Below are 27139 nucleotides of genomic sequence, written 5' to 3' on the forward strand. Positions count from 1 at the left end.
GAGTCGCTTCCAACGCAGCGCGCAAATCCGACGACTCTTTTCGAAAGTTCGAAACCGCTCCATCCTCTTCCTTCGATTCGCGCAATTTCTCCCAGGTCTGCGCGGAAAGAGGTCGATCTCTACTTAACATCTCCACGCCGTCGGTCAAGTATCATTCTGAACCGTCGACAGCCGCGTCTCGGCCATGGATCGTCGATGGAACGTCGACAGGGCGTCGAGAGGGGACGGATCGTCGGTGGATCACGGATGAAGCGTCGATGGTACCGTTCGCGATTCGTCGATGGATCGTTCGCGGAACGTTGACGAGGCATTGACGGAGCGTCGACGGATGGATTACGGATGCAGGGTCGAAAGAGCGAGGATGCACCGTTGACGGTGGATGATGGGGCGTCGAGAGGACGTCGAGAGGGCGTGGATGGAGGATGGACGGATGGGCGACGCGTGGTGGACGAAACGTGGACGAAGCGTGGATGGAGTCGCGGTGCAGGATCGGAAAGACAGGTCCGACGAAATTGCCGGGCCGAAGGGGGGCGGGGGGTGGGGGGGGAGGAACGGGCCTCGGTACACGCGGAGCGGGAGACGCGGATGGGCGCTTGGTTCGCGAGTAAAGGAGGTTGAGCGAACGGGGGACGCGGGTAGACGTGTACCTCGGAAGGGAGAGGTGGGAGAGCGAGAGAGACGGGCGGCAGGAGAGAGCGAGGCGGAGAGAAAGGGGGACAGAGACAGGAGACGGTGTTTGTAATCAAAGGGGCGATCCGCGGCGCGGCGTGGAAGAAAGTCAGCCTACCGGTGAGCCAGTCCGGCACGGCGCGTTGTCCCGAATGCACGTCGAACCATCGATTTCCGCGTGTGCTGGCCACGTGATCGCGCCCGATCGCCACACACCTCGCCCCGTGTCTCCTGTTGCTGCTGCCACCGGCTTCGCCGACTCGTCGCGCTTCCCGCTTCACGGCCCGAGCCGCGCCGCCGATCCAGCGCGTCGCGAATCCCGGGAGTCGATCGCGCGATCCTCGCGGCCCAGCTAGCCACACGGATTTCACCGCGTATCGGGCTCCGGGCAGCCTGGTAACAAGTCCCAGCGACCTGCGTCCGAGGGATCACGTGGTCAGGGGACTGCCGGTGCGAGCACGAGCCAGGGACGATTCGCTTCTTTCCCGGCGATGAAAACGAGTGGCGAATGAATGGTAAGTAGAGAGGTAATGGTCGTGGGAATCGGCACGACCGATTCTACGGGATCGCGAGGGAACCGAGAAATCGCGAGCGACTGCGATTCTTCCGTGTCGCGGCACCGGGTCAACCTCGATGGGTAAAAGATCGGCGAAGGATCGGCAAAGGATCGGCAAAGGATCGAGGCTCTTCCAAGGCTGATCCCTGGAGTAGCGAGTACCGCAAGGCCGAGCAGAGGAGCAGAGGTATGCGAGTGACGTCGCGGCTATTATACGAAACGTTAGTCAAGGTAGGCGCGGAGCGTGACGCTGGCTCGACTCGAAAAAGCACGGTGACAGGTGGAGGAGAGCGTGTATGCGACGTGCCAAAGACGTATCGAACGCGACGTATCGAGACTCTCGCGATCTCGCGACTCGCTGTCGAAACCGCGTACGTTTAATCCTTTTAACCGGACACCGCTGCTACGGCTTCTACGAACGTCACGCGGCTGATACGAAACAGACGTGGGACGTGAAAAATCCTCGTTATCGCGTCGCGTATCGGTCTTCGATCTGCCAACGGAATCGAACCTCTCGAGGTCGGCGAGAACGCGCGCACGCGCGCGCGGTTAGCCGTCTCCGCTTCCTCGTTTTCTCCGTCGAGGGAGTAAAAGGCCGCCGATAACGCGAGGCGACGTTTCCTCCGATCCACGAGAAATCTCCGCGGCGAAACCAGTTTCACGGCAGCGGACAAGCGCGGGGCCTTTGAAAGTCGATGGCATTTTACCGTTTTTACTCTTTTCTCCACCAGCGGAGAGACCGCGACGACTCGCCGCGATTTTCTAGCCGCGATTTTCTACCCGCCAGGTAGCCACTCGCGCAGCCGATGCACGGATAATTATTCCCGATTCTCGTGAAAGTTCCGAGCACGCCGACGACGCGAGGAAGCGCCACGCAGACGCGGCGCGATCTCTTTACCGCCGCGCGTAACGCTCCAACGACGGAGCCGGTGCGAGCAGCGTGCACGACTTTTCTTTTATTCCGTCGTTGCACAACGCTTCCGTGTTTCACGCCCGTTTCGACGCCGTTCCATTCGGCCGAGAAACTGGCAGCCTACCTTCGCCGTCGACCGTGGCCACGAGGACGCACTCGGCGAGTAAATATCTCACTCCGCGCGCGATCGGTAACGTGGCATCGACTGTCCTCTCGCGTACAAGCCGTCTAAGATGTACGTTCCGACTTAAATCTCTCGGATATCTAGGTACCTCTGACCCAGCCTGTGTCAAGTAGATGTCAAGAACGCTCGTCACGTTCGCGACGTCGAAGCGACGATTCGAGACGAACCGAGAGCAACCGTCGTCTCGGTAGACGCGGGAAAGGCGCTCGAGAAGAGCAGGGGCGTGAAGTAACTCGGAAAAGTGAAACCGAAAGTCGGGCGGAAAGTTGCAAAATTAAAGGCGAAATTTACATTTGAAATTCGCGAACCAGCCCCGAAGATAGACGGTCACTCGCGAGGCTGATTGCGTGACGAAAAGAAAAGTGAAGCGATAAATCTTCCTTGCCTCGTCGCGTGGCTCGCGCGCGTTCGAGAGGAAAGAGGAAAAAATGGCGGAAAGAGGGGAAAAAAAAAAAGAAAAAAAGAAAAAACGGGACGAGCTTAAAACGGCGTTTTCCCTGTTGGCGAAACGGACGCGAGGAGCGCAGATTTGAGTAATGAATGGAGCACGCTGTCAAAATCCGCGAAGCGTGACGGAGAACGCCGGCGTTACGTAATTCCGCCGCATCGTGGCGTCGTTCACGGCTGGGAAAATGCGGAATTCCGAAGGGTTACAGGAAACGTTTACGCGCGGAACGCTCCCGAATAAGGGCAAGCGTGTCTACCTTCGTCGCGGCCTAACGCGCTCGTCGATCGCGCTTTTCCGCATACCCGGCCCCATTTCCCATCTCCCCGAGATGCTTCCCAAATCATCCACGAGGCATTACGCAAGGTAGCCGACACGTGGCCCCCCTCGAGCTAACCACGCATCGCGAAACGTTTCCCGTTCCGTCTAGCACCGCCCACTCTGCCCGTTTCATCCGCCTCGAAACTAGAATTTCCACACCGATTCAGGAATCCGATTTTCCGTTAGCGCGGAAGAACCGATCGAGCCGTTTGCTGGAACAGACTCGGCCGGTATCAGGAACGCAGCTGGGTAGACGCGAGTAGAATGAGCGCGTCCGGGCTAGACCAGAGGCGCGAGTAGAATGGAGACGAGTTGTAGGTCAGTTTCGAGCGGTTTACCGATTCCGAGCAGGTTCAACTGTCCCGGTTGTTTGACAAACCGATTACCCGGGTCGTAATCGAGCCGTGCATTTATTAGGATGCGGTACAGTTTTGGGTGTCAAGGCGGACGGAGCAGTTCAGGGGGTTCCTCGCGACGCAGTTACGTGCCAATTCGCTCGGCGAGCGATCCTTCGACCGATTCACGAATTTATCTCGAATGGCGAGGAAATCGGTGCGAATCGGCGCAAAAACGCGCGGCAATTTCTAATTACACGCACTCCGAGTCCACGCGCTCGCTCTCTCGCCGTTCCTCGGCGAATTCTGGCGTCGTTTACGGTAACGAGTCGCGATCGTAAACGCGATTCCGCGCGAGAGACCGAGTTTGCCTGTCCGGCTAACGAGAGTAGTGCCAGTTGCCTATGGAATTCCGCCATTTTTACCAACGAGCTTTCCGCGACTTTCCATCCATTCGCCAGGCTGTCCGGCTATATGGCAACCGGTCATCTCGCAACGGTCCGAGCGGGATTTCTGTGTCAGAGCTGGGACGAAAGACGACGTTATCCAGGGCAGGTGCGATCGATCGGGCGCATCTCGCGAATCGGAACAGGGTTTCGTAATATTTTCAAGAGGCACACTGGTACCGTGAGCGGCGCGAGAGAGCCGGCATATCGAGAATGCGGCGGCGCTCAGCCCTGCGGCTACGAATTCCGTTACGCGCACTTGTATGGTTCTTCGGCTTCTTCCCGTCCTACCCCGGCCTCCGGCCACGAATACATTTTTTCCCCATCGCAGCCGGCTTCGGGATCCTCGGCCGGATCCACGCTTCTTCCTCGAGGACCTCGCGCCATCTCCTGCGCCCAGAAACGCCGCCATCGCGGCCCACGTTTCTTCCCAGACTCTCTCGTCCATCTCTAGCCGGATCTCGCACCAAAGAGTCTAGAATCTCTCGAAACTACCACGCGTTTCCAAAATATTCCAAATAGCTAGGCTACTCCGATCAGATTGGCGTTGAACAACCTTGCGCAAGGTAGAAAGTTCGAGTCGGAAATTCGGCTACCTCGATCTTTCTATCGAGGAAAGAAGCCTCTCGATCGTGTTCGATTTTCGAAACGCGAATAGGATAGCGACAGGATGTTCAGCGGAGACGAGTGTCATCGAGCCGATGATCCGACCACTGGAATCCCCGGTGTAACCGTTAACGAACTCGGTTCCCTCCACTTCCTCCTGCTTCTTCCAGGTGCTTACTAGCCTTTGGACGGACTCGCGCTTCTTCCTCGAGGATTTCGAGCCGTCTCCGGTACCCAGAAACGCTGCCATAGCTGACGACGCTTCTTCCCAGGCTTTCTCGCCCATCTCTAGCCTGATCTCGCACCAAGGAATCTAGAATCTCTCGATACTACCATACGTTTCCAAAATATTCCAGATACCTAGGGCTTCTCCGATCAGGATGAGCAAGCCTGCGCAAGGTAGAAAGCTCGAGACCGAAATTCGGCTACCTCGATCTCCCTATCGAGGAAAGAAGCCCCCCGTTCGTGTTCGATTTTCCCCAACGCGGATAGGATAGCGACGGTATGGTCAGAGGAGACGAGTGTCATCGAGCCGATGATCCGACCACTGGAATCCCCGGTGTAACCGTTAACGAGCGCGGTTCCCTGCGCTTCCTGTTGCTTCTTCCAGGCGCCGACGAGCCTGCCGTGTCGATCGTGCAGATCGATATCGTTTTCCAGTAGCCGTCTGGAGGTTTTCCGCGAGTGCGAAGGTTGCGTGCGCGGCAACAGCCTCGGCTGTTTCACCGTAGTGATTTACGAGGCCTGGCCGTGGAAGGACTTTCCATTCTCGCGAATCGCGTGAGACGGCTCGCCGTGAAAAGGACCCTCGCGCGAGCGATAGGAAAAATTACGACCGTGATTCCGCGCGGCGCGAAGAGTAGGGGCAGGTGGCGATCAGCTGATCGGCCGACGATGACCCGCGGGTCAATCGGCTTTCTACTTCTCGCGCGGCGCGAAAATCCGCCGCGGCTTCGAGCGGAGAAACGACGGCCAGTGGGTCGGGCACAGGGGGAGGGAAACGGCGCGCGCGCGCGCGCGCGGTGGTCCCCGGTTTAGAGGCGAGCGAGCGTACTTTCTCGCGACGGGAAGAGCGATATACGTATCGTTAGACGATCGGGATGCTGACGAGTGAAAACGGACGGAGGCGGTGAATAAAGAGTCGCCCGTCGAAGACTCATTGGCCGAGACGAGGCTGCATGGTCGCGGGAATCGCTCGGCTCTCTGCAAAAGCATCCTCTCTATCGTGAGAAGAGATCTCCGCGAGATCGTGGCTCGAGCGCGCGGAGAGAAAGATCCAGCCAGTGTTGGATTTTTCTCCGGTTTGTCTAGTGCGCATCGCGTCGTCGAATTCTCCCGATTCGTATTCGCGCGATTCTTTCATATCCGCGTATTCGTATCGCAGGAGCGCTACTGCGGTAGCCGGGAAAACGAACAGTTGCAGCGCGGCGGCATGAAAGTTCCGCGTTAAGTTGGTCACGCGAGCTCGCCGGCATGTTGTTAAGATCGCTTAATGACCGTCCGAGAAGATCTTCGTGCTACGTGACACAGTTTGCCGGCAACTATTCGCCGACTCGATGACAATCCGCGAAGATTTCTGCTTGGCAACTGTGCGCGTACGCATTCCAATTTCCCTCGACCTACAAGATCCGTGGCATCGAATCGTTCGCGATCCTCGTCTTCGTCTACCGTTTCCACTCGTCACAGCCGACGCGATACCAGGCTTCCACGAATTTCGCCTGTTCCGCCTTGGCGCGCGCGAAACGACGCAAACGCGTTTAATCCGGCCTCGCGATGGCGTTGTATCGAGGTATAATCGAATTAACGGGGAAAGCTGTAATAACGCGGTTCGACGAGGCAGGTAGAAAAAGATCGTCTAGCCTGTAAAACGGGCAAAGTTCGCTGGAACCGACGAGAAAACTTGTCCATCGATTACGACATAGATCGTCTACAATGGTGTACGGACCTGCTTTCAGGGAGTGGCCAGCATTCCGGACTGTAAAGATCAGCGGGCTTGCGATGAATGGAACGCTTTAAGAACGATCCGGAAAATGGATGTCGCCAAGAGTGCAACGGAGGATTTCGTGACGGTGGTGAGCGTGGAGAGCCAGCCACCGCCGGAGAATTTCGTCACGGTGCTGTCAATCGGCAGCGGGAAGAAAGAGGATGAACCGGCTCCCCCCTTGGTCACCTTGCTCAAGAGCAATGGCATCGACGGGCCACTGGAGGAGGAGGTGGAGGTCTACCGGCTGCCCGGGGAGCGACTGGGGTTCGGGTTGAAGTTCGAGGGTGGAAACAAGACGTCCGAGAGGGTGAGGAGGCTGTTCGTTCAGAGCTGCGCGGAGCAGAGCCCCGCGAGCCGGGCCAAGTGCTCGTGGGGCACGCTGGGCGAGGGCGACGAGGTAAGGAAACGATCGGTTCGCGATCGGGACGAATCGATCGGTTTTCCGTGTCACGGGAGACGCGCGTAATTTTCCAGACCCACTTTGTCGCGTAACGATTCCCAGGAGAAGCGGCGCGCGGTTTGTTTATAGCGTGGCGAGTCCGGGCAAGAAACGAGCTTGTCGCATCTCGCGTGCACACACACCGGTCATGTTACCGCGTCTCTTTTCCAGGTACTCTCGATAGACGGTGTACCAGTGACACACATGACTCGACTGGATTGCGTGAGGCGGCTGAAGGAGTCGCAGCTGGTTATCAAGCTAATGGTTAGGTGCAGAGGAGCGCTGAGGCCCGAAGTCGTGAGCGCAGAGAAAAAGAGTTCGCCGGAGAAAAACAAAGTGCCGCCCGAATTGCCTTCGGCGCCACCGCCCGTGCCGCCGCGGAAGCTCAGGCAAGCCCGAGGTCTGGCCGACGGCGAGGCGAATCCGAGTCCTGTGAAGAAGTCCTGGAACGGATCCAGGTCGCAGAGTAGCTCGCAGACCAGCTCGCAGACCAGCACGCAGAACAATTCTCAAAATGCCTCCCCGAGCTCGCAGCCCGCCAGTCAGATCGACAACAGCAAGTCGACCTCCTTCGAGAGCTGCGAGTCCTCGCCGAAGAGTGCCAACGGATCCGTTCAAGACAGTCCCAAGGGATCGCCGAAGGAACGATCGCCGGAGCTCGCGAAATCCAAGCAGGTGAACAGAGTAACGCAGTACGCTTTTCTTAAAACCGATCGCGCGTAAATTCTCGGATTCGAGTCGCTAATGTTCGTACGTTCGCAGGAACCTCCGGAAGCGATGGTGTACGTGGACGCAAGATCGCAGTGCGGATCGACGCACGGAAGCACGTCCGACGACACTGGAAGCTCCATGTCCACGGTGATCGACCGATTCTCCACCTCCGACCGAGTATCCACCATTTCGACCGCCTCCACCGCGTCCACCACGTCCGAGCAACCCAACGAATTTTCGCGAATCGACCAAGATTTCGACCGATCGTCCGACCGCGACTCGCAACTCTCCAAAGCCATCTGTTCCTTCGACAACTTGGACGATTATCCGTCGAACCCGCCCGATTACCTGCTTCGTCGCCTAGCCAGCTCGGAGGCGGTAACCCACGTGGAATCCCGAGGCGAAGTGGAGAAGATCACCGCGGTGGTGGCACCGAACACGGTGCTGATCGAGGAAACGATCACCTTTCAGCCGCCGTTGAGCTTCCAGGACGCGCCGCTGAGCTACGGCCACGAAGCCAGGCCTGACCTTTTTTACACGGCCGATCTGGCCGCCGACTCGACCACGCATTTCAGGCCAATTAAGGACGACGTCGAGCTCGTCGAGCGCGTGAACAGCATCCACGAGGAATTCCACGCGGCGAGCTCCTTGCCGGAGCCTGAGAAGCACAAGGAAACGTCCGGTGGACGAGCCTCGGACAGGACGCCTCCGCCTCTGCCGGCGAGGAATCACGTAAACAGGATCAGCGTCAATCAACCGGGCAACGATCGCGCCGCAGACTCCCGTTCCCAGAAACTGTCCGAGCAATCTAGCATCGAGGCTTCCGACAGCCAAGATGCACCTGTTCTACCGCCCAAGCCGCTGCCAAGGAGAGACGTGAAGATCAGACGGAAGAGACCACCGCCGCCACCACCGCCACCCACGATCGTGCCCCGGACCGAGGTCAAGCCCTCCGCGTTGCCCGAGTCCGGACAAACGAGTTTCGAGCACGAGTCCGTGGAACCCCAACGCCTGAGCGTCGACGTCGCCACCGGCAAGCTCGAGGACGCTGTCGCCAGCATCCCCGTTCGCTCCAAGCTCGAGGACAGGTCAAAGACTCTGGACAGACGCGATTCCGACGCGTGTTCGACGTCGTTCAAGAACGTCGGCGTCGATGCGTGCGACTCGGAGAAGAAGAGGACCGAGGAAACCGACGACACCGAGTCTATGGACAACTACGACTTCTTGGAGGACGACGGACACAGGACGAACAAGGTCTTGGAGATCATCGAGATAAGGAAAGCGAAAGCGTTGCCCCCTCGCAGGACCAATTCCATCTTGCGCAGAGATGTCGACGAGGATACCGGGAAAGCCAAATGCTCCACCGAGAGCGAACGGAGGATTGACAGCGAGAGGATCAAGGTTGTCAATTCGGCCTGTGGGACCTATCAACAGGAGAGACCCAAGCCTGAAATGAGAAACGCGTTGACCAGTTCGACCGAGACGAGCATCTCGGACGAAGATGGCGAACAGGTGACAAAGTTCAACGAACCTATAGACGAGTCGGACGAGAAAGGTTCCTCTGGAAGTGACAGTCTGGAAAGGTCCAGGGGATGCGACTCGGTGTCCAAGAAGGACGAATTCGGACGACGGGAGAGCGACGAGAGCGAGGAATCCTATCGGTCGTGCAACGACGTTAGCGTGCACAATTTGACAGCTAGTCGCACTCGGAGCAGCAAGGAGATGATCGAGGATGACGACACGAGCGAAGAGAGCGACGATGGGGATTATTATTGGCAGAGCAACTTGGCCACCATAGGCGAGGAAGAGGAAACGAACTCTCTCGAATACACGAACCCGTGAGTCCCATTTTGACAGCTTCTAGGAAAGAACCGAGCGATTGCACGTTAAGCCTTGCTTCATCCGACGAACGAGCTGTCGCGTCAGGTACTCGTAGTTCGACGCGTCGGTTGAGACCCTAGAAACTCGTCTCTCTGTCAAATTTCTCGATCAAACTGTCAGTCGTTTACGCTCGTTTCCGACCTGGTTGCGGAGAAAACTCGACTGTCGCTGGGGGTACGAATGACGGTGACTGTCGTCGTGCGAATGGTCGACGATGTACCATCTCTGGAATCCGACGAGGCGATACTTTTTAGGATGGAACAATATGCCGGACGACGAACGTGTCGTTCAACTTTGCGAAACCTGTTCCTGACAGAGGGAACACGAGCTACCTGCAGATCTGCTAGCCGATTTTGCCGCGGAACTGGTCCCGGTAGCTCGCAGCGGACTATCAAAGTGTTCCATCTAGCAGATTTTGCCGGAATAACGCGTTCCTCGCCGATCGGCTATCTTATCTGTCGCGGTGTTTACGTAGGAAGCCTAAGTAGGTAGCAGTTCGCAGTACATTAATTCTCGACCATGTAGCACGCCGTGAAACCTCGCGCGCGGTGTGTTCTTTAATTGTAAGCAAATTCCGTTTTCGTACCTCCGGTTTGCCTCGATTAAGATGCCCGCAACGATTTGCGCTTGCAAAACGCTACTCGTATTTATTTATAGCACGCTCCAACCGCACCTAGCTCGATGCACACACGAGCGTCGATTCGGTGCCGCGTTTTTCGGCACGCCTTTTCCTACCATTTCGCGCGGTTCTTCGGGACGGGTCGATCACGCGCGTGGCAATCGGCGAACGATCGGTCGGGATCCAAGCGGATCCACGTTCCAGGGACGACCCCGAGGAATTCGCGAGGGCTGCGCGCTCGAGGCACGCGGCGAAATCCCAGGGGGCGCAGTTATGGCGTCTAATGATACACTCGGAGGAATCGTTCGGCACATTTTCTCGCGATAATTTTCTCTCGGCGCCCGATTTTTTGGAAAATGAGGATCCGATTACGCGTTTATTCGGAGAACCACCCTCGTGCAAGAGTATCGTTCTCCCGATCGATATTCCATTCGTAATAACGGAATGGCGTTTGCTCCGCAGGAACAAAGAGACGATGGAAGCGGAGGTGAGCGCGGCGGGAAAAGCGGAACGACAGGAATCGCCGGGCAAGAAGGACACGTGCAATGCAAATGGTAAGTCGAAATGAAGCGACGCGTTAGTTATTCCACGGTCGTCTATGCAGACGTCGGGAGGAATGGCGCTTGGCAAATTAAAAGCCGCGTTCGAGGTCAATGCGAAACAATCAAGCGGGCAGCTCGCGGAGGGGGTCCATTAAACCCGGTGGAATCGGCCGATTACGTCCATTAACCGAGGCAACTGCGCAAAAATGTTAGCGCCTTTAGCGCCTTTCGCGTCGATCCGCGTTCTCCGCCATTGCCACGTATCTCCCGCGGCGCGCGCGCGCGCGCGAGCGGAGAGATTACGCTCGCGGAATCTCGAACGACTCGCGACGCGTGGGGCTGGCCGATTCCGTTCGCGAGCCCGACGCGGTCGGCGCAGGAATTCGTCGAAGCGTAAAGCACGAGCGGAGAGAACACGCGGCACGCACGCCCACGCGCGCGGCCGTCTCGCGCAGCGTGCCGCGTCGCGACGCGGACACCGATCCACTCGAGCCGCTTCATAAAGGTTACGCATTAATCTCGCGGTGCGTTACGCGCCGCTAAGGTTCTCCGGTTTCGCGCGCGTGCACGCGAGCGAGCATTGGAAACGGAGGCAGCTCTCTCGAGCGAGAGACAAAGGCGTGTTTGCCTGGGCGCACCTTCGACACGAGGAATTCCTGCTCGGCCCGCTGCTGCTGCTCATTGTCCGCCAAAGATGGATCGCGACTCACGTGGGAAATCGAAGGCAGCGACGCTCGCGACCTCTTCCGACAGCCGCTAAAAATACGCCGTAAAATACGGTCGCGCGAGCGAGCCGGCCGGATGAACGCGTTTCGCGCGAGCAGGGGTTACGACACGCGCTGCTGCGAAACGGGCTATTAGCGGGTCTCGTTCGCAGCGCGTGCTCCCTGGTCCCTGATCGCGGCAGCGGCTTTTAATCCGGCGTCGCTATTGTGGAAAAGGCGCGCGCGGTAATTGCTAGGCTGGATGTACCGGATGTCGATTACCGTGGGCGTACGCGCGCGATCATTTACACTCGGTGCATTATTACGGGCAGCAGCGCGCCTCGTGATCCAGTAAATGTACAGCCGAGAGTTTTCGCACCTTGGCTCGCGAACCGCGAGCAACCGGCACGCGGGGCGTCTCGTATTTTAGCCGCGCGTTAACGCGCGCGCAGGGACGTTAAGAGGAAAGCTAAAGGCTAGCCTGCAGCTTCTAAATATGGATTCCGACGGATCGTTTGTAATTGAAGCTCCGCCGGGGAAAAGCGCGCCGAGCGGCCATTTTTCCCTGGACGACTAAGCGACTGGGCCCGTGGTGGCTCGTTAAATTTCTCGGGAAAGTGGTATCCTGAGGCCTCCGGGCGGTTTCGTCTTTATCCTCGAGACCGGGCCGAGCAGCCAACGACCACGACACGACCGCGAGTACCCGAGGTATATAGGAAAGAAACGAGGAAACTCCGTTCGATCGGTAATCAGCGTGCACCACTCCTCGAAAGTGGATGCTCGATCGCGGCCGGTGGGTGTGAGAACGAAACCGTTAAGAATAATTCGAGAAGTGGAAGGCACGGCATGGCATAGCACGGCGTGGCACGCCGCTGTTTGCCAGGTAGCTAGTTTGCACAGCTAACGAAGAACCAGGCTTTTAGGATCCTATTAAACGTCGGATTTTACGACGCACCGGGCATACGCGCGTATTACCTACCGTACGTTACTTTCAACCGGATCGCCGCGCTTAACTTTTCGATATTTGCACAACGAAACGCGAAATCGTTGACATTCCTCCCTTCACCGTTCGAATTCGTTCGCCTGGCCGACCTTGCCGCTCCTTAAACAGAACCACCCGTAACCGCGCCGCGGGATAAGCCTCGATCCTCGGTCCTCGAAATCCACCGAGTGGCAAAGGTGAAAGAGCCGGAGCGAGGGATCGGTTCCGCGTGGCGCGGATTCGGGGTCGAACGGTGCGCGTTTCTACGGGCGAGTGAACGTGAGTGACGCGGTTACGTAAAGCGTAGGATAATCGCGAGAGATGATAAATGGTTGGCGGGAAAGGAACAAGAGATACGCGCAGGCGGTCGTGTCACCGCGTTCCATCAGGTGAGCCTTCTAGCCTCTCGGCCAGCGGATCGTTGGCAGCCAGCGAGCACGGTTGCGAGTGTGGGTGGCTAGCCGGGGTCTGTCAGGGCATAGCAGTCGCAACGATATGGCGGTCGCGCATACCCGGCTCCGCTGTTCGCCGTCTGGTTTCTCGGGCCTCGCAGTGGCTGACCGCTCTCAAGGTCCCCATTCCCCCTTAATCGCCTTCCTTTTCGAGATCTTTCACTTTGGTTCGCTCCCAATCGAACAGACTCTGGCCAACGAGCCCGGTGTACCCGGTGCATCGCCTATGAATCCTCGATCGCTCGGGTCCGGCATTCCGCGCAGCCCGGTCGCCGCTCGCGCATCGGTACCTCCGGTGCAGTATACTGACCCAATGATAACTAACCCGGGGGTTTGGGACCGCGCTCCGCGAATAATCGATGGCTTATCGACTGTGGTTCGTCGCGCCCTCCCGATACTCGCGGAAGAGGAAAAAGATGGCGGACGTTACGCGTTCCTATCGGTGATATTCTAAACGCGCGACACGTTATGCTACCGATACTCGATTGGATCGTCAGCGACCGGTTCGATGGCGTTTAATAACGATTCCCCGGACTTTCTCCACGCTGCGTTTAATATTCGCGCGGTCGTAATGGCGGCGCGCGAACTCGGTCGCGTTGATGGAAAACGTCATCGGAGATCGCAGTTAAAAAGGTTATAACGTATCGACTGGCAGGGTGTGCTCGAGTTGGCGATGCATTAACCCAAGGCCCAAACATAACTCGTCGGGAATTGCTCGTTCCCTATTCGGTTCCAGGGAACCGGTCACGAAGGATGATTAGTCGAATCGATCATTCGGAGAAACTATCGGCGATAAATCGGCGAGGTGGAAGGCTCGGAGCGGCATGGCGGCGGACGCTCGCGGAACGATTCGTCTCGAAGCATCCAGGCCTCCGCGGCATCACGGAAGATCGTTCGCCGCGCGGGCAATTATTAAAGTCACGGTCAAATAGCGAGGGTGATCGATGCGCGCGTGCAACCGAGCCGCCACTCGCGGATTCCTCGTCCACTCTTTCCACGGAACTGAAATTAGATCGTCCGGTTTTATTTATCGCTTCGGCTCGCCGAGTAACTCAGTCGCGACGATAGGCGAGCCGCGGCATCTCCGCGGGAACCGGTTGGACGTCGCTTCAAAAACCGTTTAGTCGAAAGGATCCTTGTTTAACCGCGGCGCGCATAATCGCGAGATGAATTGCGCGGCAAACCCGACGCGGTACGCTCGGGCGTCTAAACTCGCGGAAACGTTGCTTTCCGTGCCGATTTACGCGGTATTAATCGATCCCCTCGGTCGTTACGATCCCACCGTTTAGCCAGCGTTGCTTCGCTGAGCGCGTAAAACCGTCGTCGACCGTGTCCCTTCGTTTTTCCATCGAGCGGAATTTTACGACGGTTCGATCCGCCTGGAAGAATCCTCCGGGCGGAGTTATCGGTCGCGACCGACGTAAATTCCTGACAGCGATGGACGATTCGTGCGTGCCGCAAATGCGAAGCGAAGGAAACGCGTTTCGAGTGACGAACGATCGAAAAGGCGCGCGCATCGTCCCGGAAATGCGACCTTTTCGATCGTGATCCGTTCGAACGACTCGCGGACAGATAAGCAACGCTGGTCGTCGTTGCGAAAGTTGACAAGTTGACCGAGGAAAGTCAGCGGTGAAGAGATGAAATAAAAAATGGCGGCACTCGTCGTTATACCCGATAGAGAATGGAGGCAATCGCGTCTGAAAGGATCTACTCCGCGCCTACGTGCGGCCAATATGTCCGATTGAAGCGACAACATTCCAATGCGGCAACCCGGAAGGTGCTCGAGCACCGACATCGATTCGATTACCTTCGATAAGTCATACTTGAACTCATGCAAACACGCGGCTGCCCCGCGTGCCCCGAGGAATTCGAAGAGTCGTAACGAGGGGAGCAGCGATTTCACCGGGCAAATCCGTCGTCGACGCTTCGACGCCGGAGTAATCCGATTGAATCGGATGGAATAGAAGCGAGGTCGGTATCGCGATGCGTTACGGTGGATCGATGCTGGCGCGACGAAAGCTCTCGCGTGCTTGGTCGTCGGGTATTATCTGCAACGAGGTTTGCAAACACGCGGTGCGAGAGCAATTAGTATGGACGGGCGTGGAAAACGCTCGTCGCCAAACGAATGCATAATCGACGCGAGCGCCCCACGACGGTCACCGATAAGTCGGCAGCGACACCTTGTGCCACAGGTGTCCGGCGCAACTTCCTGCGTGCATACTGATCCCGTGCCACGCGCTCCTCGCTATCTCGAAATATCGCGCCGCGATCCACGTGTCCGAATCGCCGCGAGAATGCACGCGTGGATCATCGAGTATGTACATAGTTATGCATACGTATGCGTGTAGGTTGGCGGAGGTATAGCGTTCTCGGGTGCACTCGGGTCGCCTGTTACGCGAGGCGACTCGTGTAAATTTTCGGCCGAAGAAACGAGCGTTTGCCGACGAGGCAATTCCGTGGAATGGAAACGAGGCAGGAAACGTCCCTTTACAGTTATACTCTTTCAACCGGAGAACTCGGCTCGACTGACTTATCGCCGACGTGGCAGTAACTCGGCCCCCGGACTCGAGGCGTTAAAACGTAGTCGTGAAAACGAGCCCATCTCCGCCGAGGACGTTCGCGATCCAGAATGTTTTCGCCGCGAGTTTGTCGGGGCAATCCGGAATTTTTCTCGGGCCCGGAATGTGCTGCGCCGCTTATGGCCGCGACATTGCTCGAATGCCAGTTAGACACCGGGAAAAGATCGGTTTCTTTCGATCCCTCGTCCGCGAGGACGACGAGTTATCGTCGCATAACCTTCGACTCGGAACGCTTTATCGGTGAAAAAGTTGCCCGATGCTACGCCGCTCGAAGGCGACTCGCGGGGCCTTAGACCGGAGACTCGGAGCGCAACGCGATCGTGCGCTTGTTCGCGGGTTCGATCTGACCTCGGATAAACCGCTGAACGAACGATATTTATTTCACGCCTATAACAGCTCTGTTTGTTATCTCGGAAACGGAGCTGGCGAGATGGGATCGCGGAGATCCCGTTCGACTCGACGCGTTGCCTCTAATTGGAAGGACTGCTCGGGTCCTTGGGAGCAGCACGGGGAATTCGTGCAGAGGCCGCGCAGATTCTCGCATTCCACGCCGATACCGCAGGTCCGGCTTCTCTCTTTCTCCCGACCCCCTCTCTCTGTCGGCATTTATAGAGCTGCTCGCGCCAAGTTTGAACTCGCGAGACCCTACCATGCTCCCCCGTTCGCGAAACGGAAGAAGCTCGACCGGTTTCTTTTTTGTCGCGCCCGCGCTCCCTCTCGCGCTCCCTCTCGCGCCCGTCTTCTAGAACGCGACCACCGTGCGGGCTGCTAGCTCGCCAGCTAGCCACCAAACAATCCCCACGGACACCGGTGGACAGCGGTTTCTGGCTGGAACGTCCCGGTTCTACATCGGGCGGAACGGTATCACGGAAACTTTCCTTTTCAGCCTTTTCTTACCAGTTAATCTCGTTTCGCCGATCGTTCGTGACGGATAACGCGCGACGCGGTCATCAGCGAATCTCCGCTTTTCTTCCCGACCGCTTAGCGGCGCTCGCTCCGGTTTCCCACGCGTAACTTTGCACAGTCAACATTCTTGCGCCGACTAATCAACGGCGCGTGACTGTCCTTTGAGCTGCTGCTGCCGCCGTCGCCGCCGCCGCCGCCGCCGCCACGACCCGCCATTTTTCCTTTCGGTCAACTTTGACTTTGAACGATTCGCTGCGCACTCGGTTCGTCGTATTTTCCACTCCCACCCGACTCGTCCTATCAGTTCCCCCGTACGAGAGTTCGATCGAGGTACTTGGCAACGTACCTACTTCCAAAAGAGTCGATTCATATTCGCCGATCCGTTAACCAACGCGTTCCTGATTCCTCGCCGCCCAGACGACGACCTCGTTCGATAGTCACAAAACTCTGGATACAATTTAAAGGCTCGTACGCGTTGCGTGACAATGAGTCGGCTTTTACAAGTATGCATCTGTCATTTGCGTCACGTTCGTCATTGTCAGGGATATCGGAGCACGCGGCGCGTCGTGCATGCAAATGCATCCCGGCTAGCGGTAATTCGTACACGTTACGTGTTACCGCATAACGTGAAAACTCAATCGCGGTCGGCTGCTGTCGTAACCTTGCGCGCAGACGCGTTCGCGAGACGGAGAGGTACACGAATAAGCACTTTGCGTTTCCTTTCCATACGTTGTACCGTTCGCTGTACGGTGCGCGGTTATTCATAAGTAAAGTAACACGGGGAATGAAACAATGGCCAGGCGAGGTTCCATCTGTTCGTAAATATCTTGCAAATTGGACCGTAAAATCTAAGACGAAAGAAGCGAGCGTTGCGTGGTATGGTGGCGCTCGTGTACGTCTCTCGCAGTTAACCTCGCTTTCAGGCGCAACACCGAACCCGAATGGCACACTCGAACTCGGAGGAAATTCGAGCCCTCAAAGGCCGACTAACTTCTTTTTTACCGGCCACTCGACTCCGGTCGCCTTATGGCGAAACACTCGTCAGTGACGCTCAAATCCACCCGAGGGCGCTCTGTGTCGTCCCCCCCCCCCCCCCCCCCCCCCCCGCGCCGCCCGACGCGCCGCTGTTATCCGCTTCCCAAATCGAGAAGATTCTTTTTAGCGGACGGCCACGAGGTTCGAGGAATCCGCGCGCGAGCAAGGGAAACGACGCGACGCAAGAAATCGAGACGATTGCTCGTCCTCGTGGCCCCGGGGACGATCGATGGAATCGCGAACACGGACGAGATCTTGCCCGGACAAGGTCGCTCGTTCCCGCTCGTTAATTGCGCCCGAGATGTTTCGATGAAAGTTACGTGGCAAACTTGCTTCGCGAGCAACGGAAACGAGGCTGTTTTTATGCCCGGAATTCCTCGGTGTTCTCGGAAAACTCGTAGCATGACAAGGCGGGACACGAAATCGGAGATGTTTACCGATCGAGTCGAAATTCGCTTACGCCGTTACCGACTAATTTCGTCATCGCGGTCGAAAATATTTGCGCCGACGTCGCGTGATTGTTCTATCGAGAGAAAAATAATTCGAAACGGTAGAAAATAACGATCAGACATTCGCGATCTTTGTCACTTCGTTTCGAACAACCAACCTCATGCTAATCAATGTTCGCGAATACATCCATGACTTTCCGAAACGCAATTGCCAGACGATTCTATTCAATCCTAGCGTCATGAAACATTTATGAACCGTGCGCATCGACAACGCGAAATTATAACTCGAGACGCATGCAACGTTAAGGTATTATGTGTACATACCTGTAAAACATTCCGCGTCGCAATGCCAGGTCGGTAACAGCGTTGCGCATGTAGGTCCTCGAAATTCCTTGTTCACGTGGTCGAGAATCGCAACCGTTGAATAATACATTATCGATAGTCTTTCGTATGGGAGCTGATTTCCATGGTAGAAAAACCCGGAGCAGGATCATTCTTGCGAAATTTCGATACGCCTGTCAACTGCCGGGGCCTTTCCTTGCCGTTTGAGGTTAAACGACTGTCCTCGCGAACCATAACACAATGCACGAAACTCGCGACGCGACACAGAGAAATCCGAACGGAATAACCGATACGAAACGTCAATTCCGATGTTGACACGATGGCGCTGCTGGCGTTTAGTGAGGTTACACGACCGTACGGTATACTAACGAAACGTTAGATAAGAGAATTCGCGTTTCACGCCAGGGAAACTTTGTAAACGAGGAGAATCTCCTTGAAACTTCAACCGACGCGTCAACGTCGCGTCGCGGCTGATTCCACGAGTTTGGTAAGGTTAAACGGCCGTTACGTCGAAAATCGCGACACGTTCGAGATGGAACTCTCGATAAGGAGACTCGCGTTCCATCGCGAGACAAGGACGGCGCGCGACTGACGCGTGGTCAACGGACAAAGACAGAGACAAGGTCGGAGGATCGCGTAACTCGAATTACCTTTTTTCGACTGCGCCATTGTGCGTGTCCCGCGCTCGCCCGGCCATCGAAATGAGTTATCGACGTTCGATCTCTCGCTGGAGCGTGGACAATAACACACCGAAACGAAAAAGAGGTTTTCTTTGCTCGCGCAGAGAGTACAGCCTCCAAATTGATTCGATACACTTCTGACCCGTGTCAGATATCGCACGTCGGTTGACTGACAATAATCGTCTCGCGCGATCGATATATCGCGGTGAATCGATATCCGTAGCGCATCTGCTTCGCGTCCCCTGCGGTCTAGCATCTTATTGGTCACCCGATACTCTCGAACATCGTTTAACTCGTTGTTTAAATTTAAACACGACTGCTGCCTATTTTATTTCTCTCCCTTCTTGCTTTTCCTTTTGCAATTAAATCGCGAGTCTCGAGGCTGTTATTCGATTATCGAAAAACCGAACGAGAATAAAGGAAAACACGGCGCAACGATTTTTCGTCGTTTGTTTATTTCACCGGCGTTACTCCCCGAAATAGGTGCTTAAATATAGAGTAAAACGGGCACGGTGTGGAATATAAAAGGAGCAAGTGCATAAATATAGAAGGAATACACGCAGCGCATAGGGATACATTTGGAAATAGCGCATCGCTTCGCAGCCGCTCGTGCACTTCCTGAATTCTCCACGGCGAATCTCGTTCGACTCCGTTACCGAGATTCGCCCAAAAATCCTTGCGACTTTCAAGATCGAAAGAGTGATTTATATGCATGCGCACGTTTACGATCCTATCGAGTTAACTCGAAGGTAACCTATCAAGAGTAAAGGTACCTCAGTCTCTCCGTGAGACCAGTAAGGAAGCCTCGTCATTGGTGGAAAGGGATGCCCAGCGATGTCCCAGGCAGAGGCAGAAAGGCGTTCGCCAGTCTCTTCTCGACGCTCCGAGTCAAAACGTTCCGTGGGCCCTCGTCCGGTTCGCCTCGCGCCTTGCCTCCACTTGTCAAAATATTTCTCGCCGATTTTTCGCGTCCAACGCGTTACCCTCGCCGCGTGTTTCCGTGCTTTATCCTCTCGTGATTCCTCACCGGGTCCGGTGCCCGGTATTTTTCGATAATTCGCCATTTTTCCTCGGCTCTCGAGGATCGTCGAGCACACGTCCGTCGGCTTCCAAGACACCCGTGCCAGTGAATCTTCGTCGATCTGTCGAGCCTAGGATACTCTTCCGGATTGTAAACAGACGGAAAAAGTCGTAGGGGTATCGACAACGAACGAGTATTATTCGCGAGAACTCGAGGACACGCGTGATTCGCGAGATTCGAACGGGGACCGCAGTCGTACCGTGACTTTGGACTTGGCGTGTACGTGACACCAGGGTTCTCGGAGTGTTGGTCGCAGAGAGTAGTCAGTGCTGTCCTTTGCCAAATATCGTGGTTACGATCGCCTGGATCCAAGGGATCGCGATACTCCCGGAGCAACCACGGGCTAGCGAATGTTCGACGGGAACCGTTCGATTCGTGACTGAAAAGGTATTTAAATATTTACTTGCTCGGCGTTCCGATCCTCTGGTATTTATTCAACCGGTGCGTGGAAAGTACTCGGCGCGAATTGCGTTTAGGAACTCGCGCCCCGGTGCTAATAGCGGCGGACAAGAGCTCGTGGCGGAGCTTTCGTTTGGAGGATCGGTCGGGTAAACTGGCTAACAACGACGTCCTACGTATACGCGTTTACCCACGCTTCTAATCGGCTGGCTAATAAAAAGATAGCTCTCCGGAGATCGTGAGAAGCGGATTTTTCGCGACGGAGAAAATAGCAGGTATTCGTTTATACCTGCATGCCGCAATCGCGAAACAATTTGACCTCGAGAGTGGCAAAAAGCCGGATCGAGGAATGATCGGCGATATTCGCAATGGGAAATTAGAATGTCAAAAGCACGTTCCTCGGAGTCTGGTGTTTCGCGTAATCGGGTGAATCATTGACTATCGACGAATAATTCGAGTCTGACTCACGGACGGATCGCGTCATCGCGGAGGCAAACTAAATAAAAGACCGTTAAGGAGAGAACGGTTTCGGAGCTGGCCGGATAAAGAGTAATTAGCAGACTCGAAATTACGAGCCGGTATTGGACGACGCGAGAACGCTTTCAGCGGCAGGATGTGGGACATTAGAGAAGCGGTCGGTGCGCAGCTTCGCGGGTAAAAAAAGATTGCCTCCCGGACCGGGTGCTGCTTGCAAGCAGATCGAGGAAAAAGCTCGGCCTGCGACGAGAAAGGGGATCCTCCGTACTGTTACGGGTCGCCGCGACTCGAAATTCTTCGCCCTGGGTGCTCGAGCCGATCTTCCCGTTCCAGTCCCACCCGGATGGCTCGTTCCGGCAACCAAGCGAGAGAGAAAATGGAACGAACGATTGCTCGATGCCCCTGAGCGAGTGTAGTCGGAAGGAGGCGCGCCTCCTTGGAATTTCCAGGGGTCCGATTTTCGTTAAGCAGATTTACCAACGGATGTGGTTACAAAAATTCAATTTGTCGCCCGCGCTGACCTCGAAGCTGCACTTTCACTCGCCACCCACAGAAAAGCGCAGCAACAGCTGCCGCTCGCTCGCTCGTTCGCTCGATCGCTCATCCGCTCGCTCGTGCACGGGATATTTTTCGAATTTCAAGGGTAGACCGTGCCAAGGGCTTCGCTCGCTGGCAGCTGACACTGCAGATGGGGTGCACCTGCCACCGACTATTTGCCGTCTCGTTCCGACCTTCGAGAAATCTGGCGTACGCTCTCGATCGCGTCCAGGCACTCGCGCCGATTTCTCTCGTTTCTCGGCGAAAAATCTGCCCCCGCTGTTCTGCCTCGTTCGCGAGATATCGTCGCAGAGACGGGCAAAGACGGAGGGATTTTTCGCCGGAACGCGATTTCGCAATGGACGACCATCGCGAGGCGGGCCGAGCCGCGGGTGCAATCGCGCCGGGGGCGAAGGAGATAGAATTCGCGGCGCGGAAGGCACAATTAGTTCATTCATCGAATGCATCTCCGCGTAGCGGCGTGCATGCGTACGAGCTCGTGTACATATTAAATTTCCGCACGACACGCGGCGATGTGTTGATCGGAGGCCAGGCCTGGTCGGTTGGTTTATCGGGCAGGCGCCAACTACTCGTTGCTCGCTGTAACTCGCGAGATACACTCTGTTAGCCGAGCGAACGATCGTGAGAGCGTTTATTATTTCACCGGGGTCGCAGGGGCTGGGTGTATCGCGTGCACGCGCGCACCCGTTCCAGCCGCTGCAATTCCCGACCATTACCTCGGGGCGAGAATAGATTCGACCGTGGATTTCGGAACCGTTAACGATACATACACGATAATTTCTCTCTTTAAATCCAGCCTATCTTCGTCGAGGAGCTCCCTAAATCCTCCCTAAATCGTCCCTAAATCGTTCCCCTAGGTATCCGAAATAGGTATCTGCACGCGTTCCAGAGATTTCCCTTTAATCCTTGGAAAAGTCACAGTTCCGGACAGCTTGGTTTCTAGTATACGCGCCCAAGGAACGATCCGACAGCTACGCAAGTTACCGGGTCGAGGCCAACTTTGCCACAAGTCTGTCCGAGTTGTTACGCTCCGTAGATCTCTGCGCGATTTTCACAGCGAGGAACGATCGGGCGGAACTCGGGATAGTCTTTGTGACGTAACGCGAAAGGCGACCCGAAACACGTAAAACGGCGCGGTCGCGTAATCCGCGATTACGATCGCGGTACTTTCGATAATTGCGAGTCGTGCTTGGATTCCCTTGCCGGCCGTCCGCGGCGCCACGCGCGTGCCTGGGCCCCGCGTTAGGGGTTAATCGTTGATACGTCTTTCAATCACACGATTCCGTAATTACCCAGGTAATGGCCTACCGCTCTCGCGGTTTAATCGAATCCGTACTAATTAATGACGAGCTAATAATTACAAGAATACCCGTGCTGCATCGTGACCGTGTTACGGCCCGGTAATCTCACCGTGCTTCCTTGCCTCGCGAGCTACATTATGGGAATTACGTCGGCTCGTAATACACGCTTTTACCGGAATACCCGGTGCGCGCGCGAGGTACCCGAGCACACGCCTCGCGCTCTCCTGTCCGCGATCCTAAACGAGTTTACGATTAAAGAATCTCGCGCGACGTCTGGATCGAGCAACAGGGCCCGGGGCCTGGGACGGGCCGGAAAGTTACGTCGCGAATTTCGACACCGGGGAGGAACGGGCGCGGCTGGATAACGGCTAATCTTCCCTGAGCCCTCGTGCCCGTTCTCGACGTTGGTTATCGCGACTGTGTTTGCTTCGCTATGACGTTTAACAGTATCGACCCACGCGTGACTCGCTTCCGGTTTGCCGCCGCTCCCTTGGTCGCGCTCGATCCGATCGCGACTCGTCTTCCCGCCGTTTCAAAGTCGCGACGCCGGTCGCAGGTGCTACGCACGCCACGGTACCCCGGGGCCGCACGTGAACCTGCTTAAGAGGTTCTTACCAGGTCTCGCGATACACCGATTTAAGCTACTTTGATTCGATTGGGCAGCGTACAGAGGGGCGTTGATACTCGGCCGCCGAGTCGCTCTCTCTCGCAAACGCGCCGCTCCGCCGCGATGCCGTTTTCACCGGCAGCCGGCAATTTGCCGTAATTATTATGTTTATCTTTCTCATTCACTTAACTCGATGCACCGACTCGCGGCGGCCGGTCCCCCGGTTGCATTCGATTTTTACCCGAACCATTTCGTGCCGGCGTCCTGCCTGCCAGAGCTGACACCGCCACGCGTCGACCATTACCTTCCGGAGGCGGTGCGCCCGATCCACTTTGTCAAACTCGATTTGCGTGATTCCCCTCGCGTTTGCCCACCGATGATCCACGGTCCTGGCAATTAGTCAAACCGGCAGAGGGAAGCAATCGGATGATACCCTCGGATAGCGTTTGTCGGAACGAAAAGTCGCGGATGTCGCGGGATTCTTGCAAGTTGAGGCCAATTTCGAAACCTCGACATCGCGCAGGTATGCATCCACGGCGTTATGGAATTTTTCAAACGCTCGTCCACGACGATTCGCTCGGTCAAACTCGATTCGCGACGTTTCGTCGGAGGGTTGTAGAGTCGTCGTCGGCGTCGTCGTCGTCGCGTTGGATAATTTGGACCAATTTTTGGGACCGCGAAGGTAGGAGGAACGAAGGAAACGAGGAAGCTGACGCGGTACTTCCGGTATGGCCTCGCGCGACCATCGGCTCGCGGCGTGTTCTCGGGAAGCACGTAATCGCGAGGTTACTCGGGAAGGTTAGTCAGCGGCTGAGATACCGGAAGGTTCGATCGGAGCAATTGAAAATTCTCGCGTTCGAGATCGGTAACCGCTTCCTCTCTCCGGAGACCGGCATTCCGACGCGTCATCGCGCAGTGGAGCCCAGAACTCGCGGAAAGACGGTCGTCGGTGTGTATATACACTGGCGTGCACGTGTTAGGGAATTGTTTCGGTGTCTCGGTGCACCGGCATGGCAAGAGGAACGTGGTCCGCTCGCGAATCCGCTCGACCGCCGCGGAGTTAGCTCGGACGGATTGTTCCGTGCACCGGAGGTTCGTGGAAAAGCGTAAAGAGCGTGTGTCTCGAGGAGGAAGCGGGAAGGAGAGTGCGAGAAAGAGGTGGTGGAAGAAGAGGGAGAAACGGCGAACGAGCGGAAGGAGGAGGGTAAAGAAGGTTGGCGAAGAAGAGGTGGCTAGAGGAGGAGAGGAGAGGGCTGGAGAAGCAAGTAGAAGAAGAAGAAGAAGTTAAGATGGTCCAGCGCGGGCAGCATCGGCACCGCAGCCGGAGGTGATGACCTGCTCAAGGCCACCCGCTCCCAACCTCTTAGACCGGAGAGGAGAACCACTCTTCTTATTTCTCGTTGCTCTCTTTTCTCTCTTTCCACTTCTTCCAGCCCTCCCTCCTGCCTTCCGACTCCCTCTCGCTCGCTCCCTTTCCTGGCAAGCCTGTCCTCTTCCTGTTCGCGGCTCCTCCGTTCCTTCTCTCTCTCTCTCTCTCTCTCTCTCTCTCTCTCTCTCTCGCGCGCGCGCGCGTTTCTCTCCCTTTCTCCGATCCTCGGTTGCTGCCTGGGTTCCCTCGGTCGGAACCCGGCGATGTCAACTTCCCGCCGGGCCTTTCGTCGAGCTCCTCTTCCCGTTCGATCGCCATTGAAAAATGTCCCCCGAAAAATCCTCGCCTCGCGGACCTTCCAACCGCGACCTCGCGGCGGCGCTCGAGTCGGCCGGAGGAACGCGCGTGATTCCCACTTTTTCGAAATCCTATCGCGCGCGAATAGCTTCCTCGACCGCGACTAAACTGTCCGTAAAATTGAAACGGACATGGAATTTTAACGGTCGATCAAGCCGCGCGTTTGCGTTCCTCGCGGCTCCCGAGCGTGCATCGCGATGGCCGCGGCGAGAGAGAGCTTTTACGACGCGCGGCGACCGCTCGTAAAGCGGCCGATATCGCTCTGCTTAAAATCCGCTCGCGAAGCGAAAACGTTGCTCGTGGGCGGACTCCGAACCACGAAGAAGCATCGACGTCGCCGTCGCTAATTCGGTTGCTCGATTCTTCTTCCACGCCTCAAGGACGAACGGAAGTATCCGCTCGTCCTACGAGCCTTTTTGCTCCGCCGCTCTTACTTGGCGATTAAAACCCGTCCGCGGCGTTACCTTCCCGTAATAACTAACGAGAGCGAGATACATGACCGGTAAAACGGTCGTAAAACAGGATAGAGATCGCGGGGGAAAGAAAGAAAATGGCGAAAGTGGGAACAACGACCGACTCTCTTAGCCGAAATCGCGGAGGACCCCGTGAAACGGACCATAAAATGGAGAGCGAGAAAATGGCGAGAATAGGGTTTCGGCTAGTTCGATCCAGCGATTTTTATTCGTGGTCCAGAGGACGAGCGGAAGCATCCTTCGTGGAATCTTTTCCCAGTACCGCTTGGAACGAAAATGGCGTAGAATCGTAAAATGAACGGGACGGCCGTAAAGCGGAAAGAAGATCGGCTGGAAAAAGGCGACGATAATTTCAGCTAATTCGATTAATCGGTTTTTCTCCGGAGCCGCGAGCCTTTCCGTCATACCGCTTGGCTTCGCGATTAAAACCTGTTCGAAGCGTTACTTCGTGCCGGAAAATCACGGGTAACGCGTAAAATGGGCGTAAAATAGGAAGAGGCCGGGAAGAAAATGGCGAAGACGATTTCAGCCGGCGGAGGATACGCGAAGGATTCGGAAGGGAACGGTGCGGGCATCGCGTTCGTCGCATTCCATCGCAGGGTTCTCATCGGAGGAACCTTGGGGCCCACATCCTCGTTAATCGCCGCTTCGGATCCTCGGCGACCGGCGATCGCGTCCCCTAGGATGGCTCGGCGGCAATTTATCGAATCTATTTACGGTACCGACCGAAAATTATACCGATCAAATTCACTTTCCGACCGGACTATTTCCAAACGAGACCGACCGTCGATCGAGATTAATTAATAGCTAGATCGGGTCCGGAGCTTCGTTAGATCCCTCTGTGGCGGGGCTATGGAGCCGGTGGACGGCCGCGTCTCGAGATACGGATCTGCACGGGCAATGTTCGTTAAGCGATCAAGGTCGCGTGGAACAAGAGACCAGTCCAGTCCCCGTAGCCCGTTTAGCCTTCCGCGTATTCCGTTTATCGCTGAATGAGCGTAATGTGGCGTCTCGCACGCGGAAATACCCGTCTACTCTGCTCGCGTCTGTGGGGTACGAGAGGGTACGTATACACCAGGGCACGGATCGAAGGAGGTCCAAGGATCGGAAAGCTTCTCCTAGAGCTTTTCTCTTTTCGACGCGCGCTTCGACTGGACACGCGGAACGGAACGGACACACATCGGACGCGTGTCGTACGCATGTCCGACTATCCGTGTATCTGATGTTTAATAAACGACGGGTCAACTAGAGTCAACCGCGCAGCTGTGTCCGCTGGCTGCCAGCTATTACCTCGATCCATTATCGCTGGTCCGTTTGTGTACGAGCGTTTTTCGTTTCGCGCGCGACGCTCGGTAATTTTTCTCAATTGAAACGTCATCCGCGATACCGAGGAACGACTTTGACGGAAAAGCCGAGGAAACGCAGTTTCCAGGCGACTCCGACGCTGTCGCTCGCTGCTCTCGCTCACGCTCAGTCGTCTCTGTTGTTTTCAGCGCGGAATGACGAGGTAGACAACGCGACTCGAAGCGCCAACTTCCCCGAGGCCCCGGCTGAAAATCTCCACGCAGGTAAGCCCATCCTTCTCTATCGCCTATCTATCGCGACGCGATCGTCGTCGTCGTCGTCGTCGTCGTCGTCGTGGTCCATCGGAGGATCTCGGGGTGCACACCTCTCGGGTATCCCACGGAGCCGTAGGAGGTCGCGCGAAGCTAAACTTCCGTGACATTCTCTGCCGGC

The 27139-nt window shown here is 56.3% G+C and overlaps 1 protein-coding gene across 1 annotated transcript in view; it reads left to right on the plus strand.

Moving 5' to 3' along the window:
* Positions 1-1033: 1033 nt before the first annotated feature.
* bbg (PDZ domain-containing protein big bang) overlaps positions 1034-27139 on the plus strand; it is a 38917-nt gene continuing 12811 nt past the window's right edge. The window contains exons 1-6 of the mRNA XM_017899274.1: positions 1034-1184; positions 6431-6856; positions 7070-7573; positions 7661-9447; positions 10572-10663; positions 26896-26970. Coding sequence (XP_017754763.1) covers positions 1182-1184; positions 6431-6856; positions 7070-7573; positions 7661-9447; positions 10572-10663; positions 26896-26970 — 2887 coding nt within the window. The 5' untranslated portion in view covers positions 1034-1181. The remainder of the gene's footprint in view (positions 1185-6430; positions 6857-7069; positions 7574-7660; positions 9448-10571; positions 10664-26895; positions 26971-27139) is intronic.

Source organism: Eufriesea mexicana, unplaced genomic scaffold (assembly GCF_001483705.2).
Source record: "Eufriesea mexicana isolate 0111107269 unplaced genomic scaffold, ASM148370v2 scaffold4744748147, whole genome shotgun sequence".
NCBI classification, from domain to species: domain Eukaryota; kingdom Metazoa; phylum Arthropoda; class Insecta; order Hymenoptera; family Apidae; genus Eufriesea; species Eufriesea mexicana.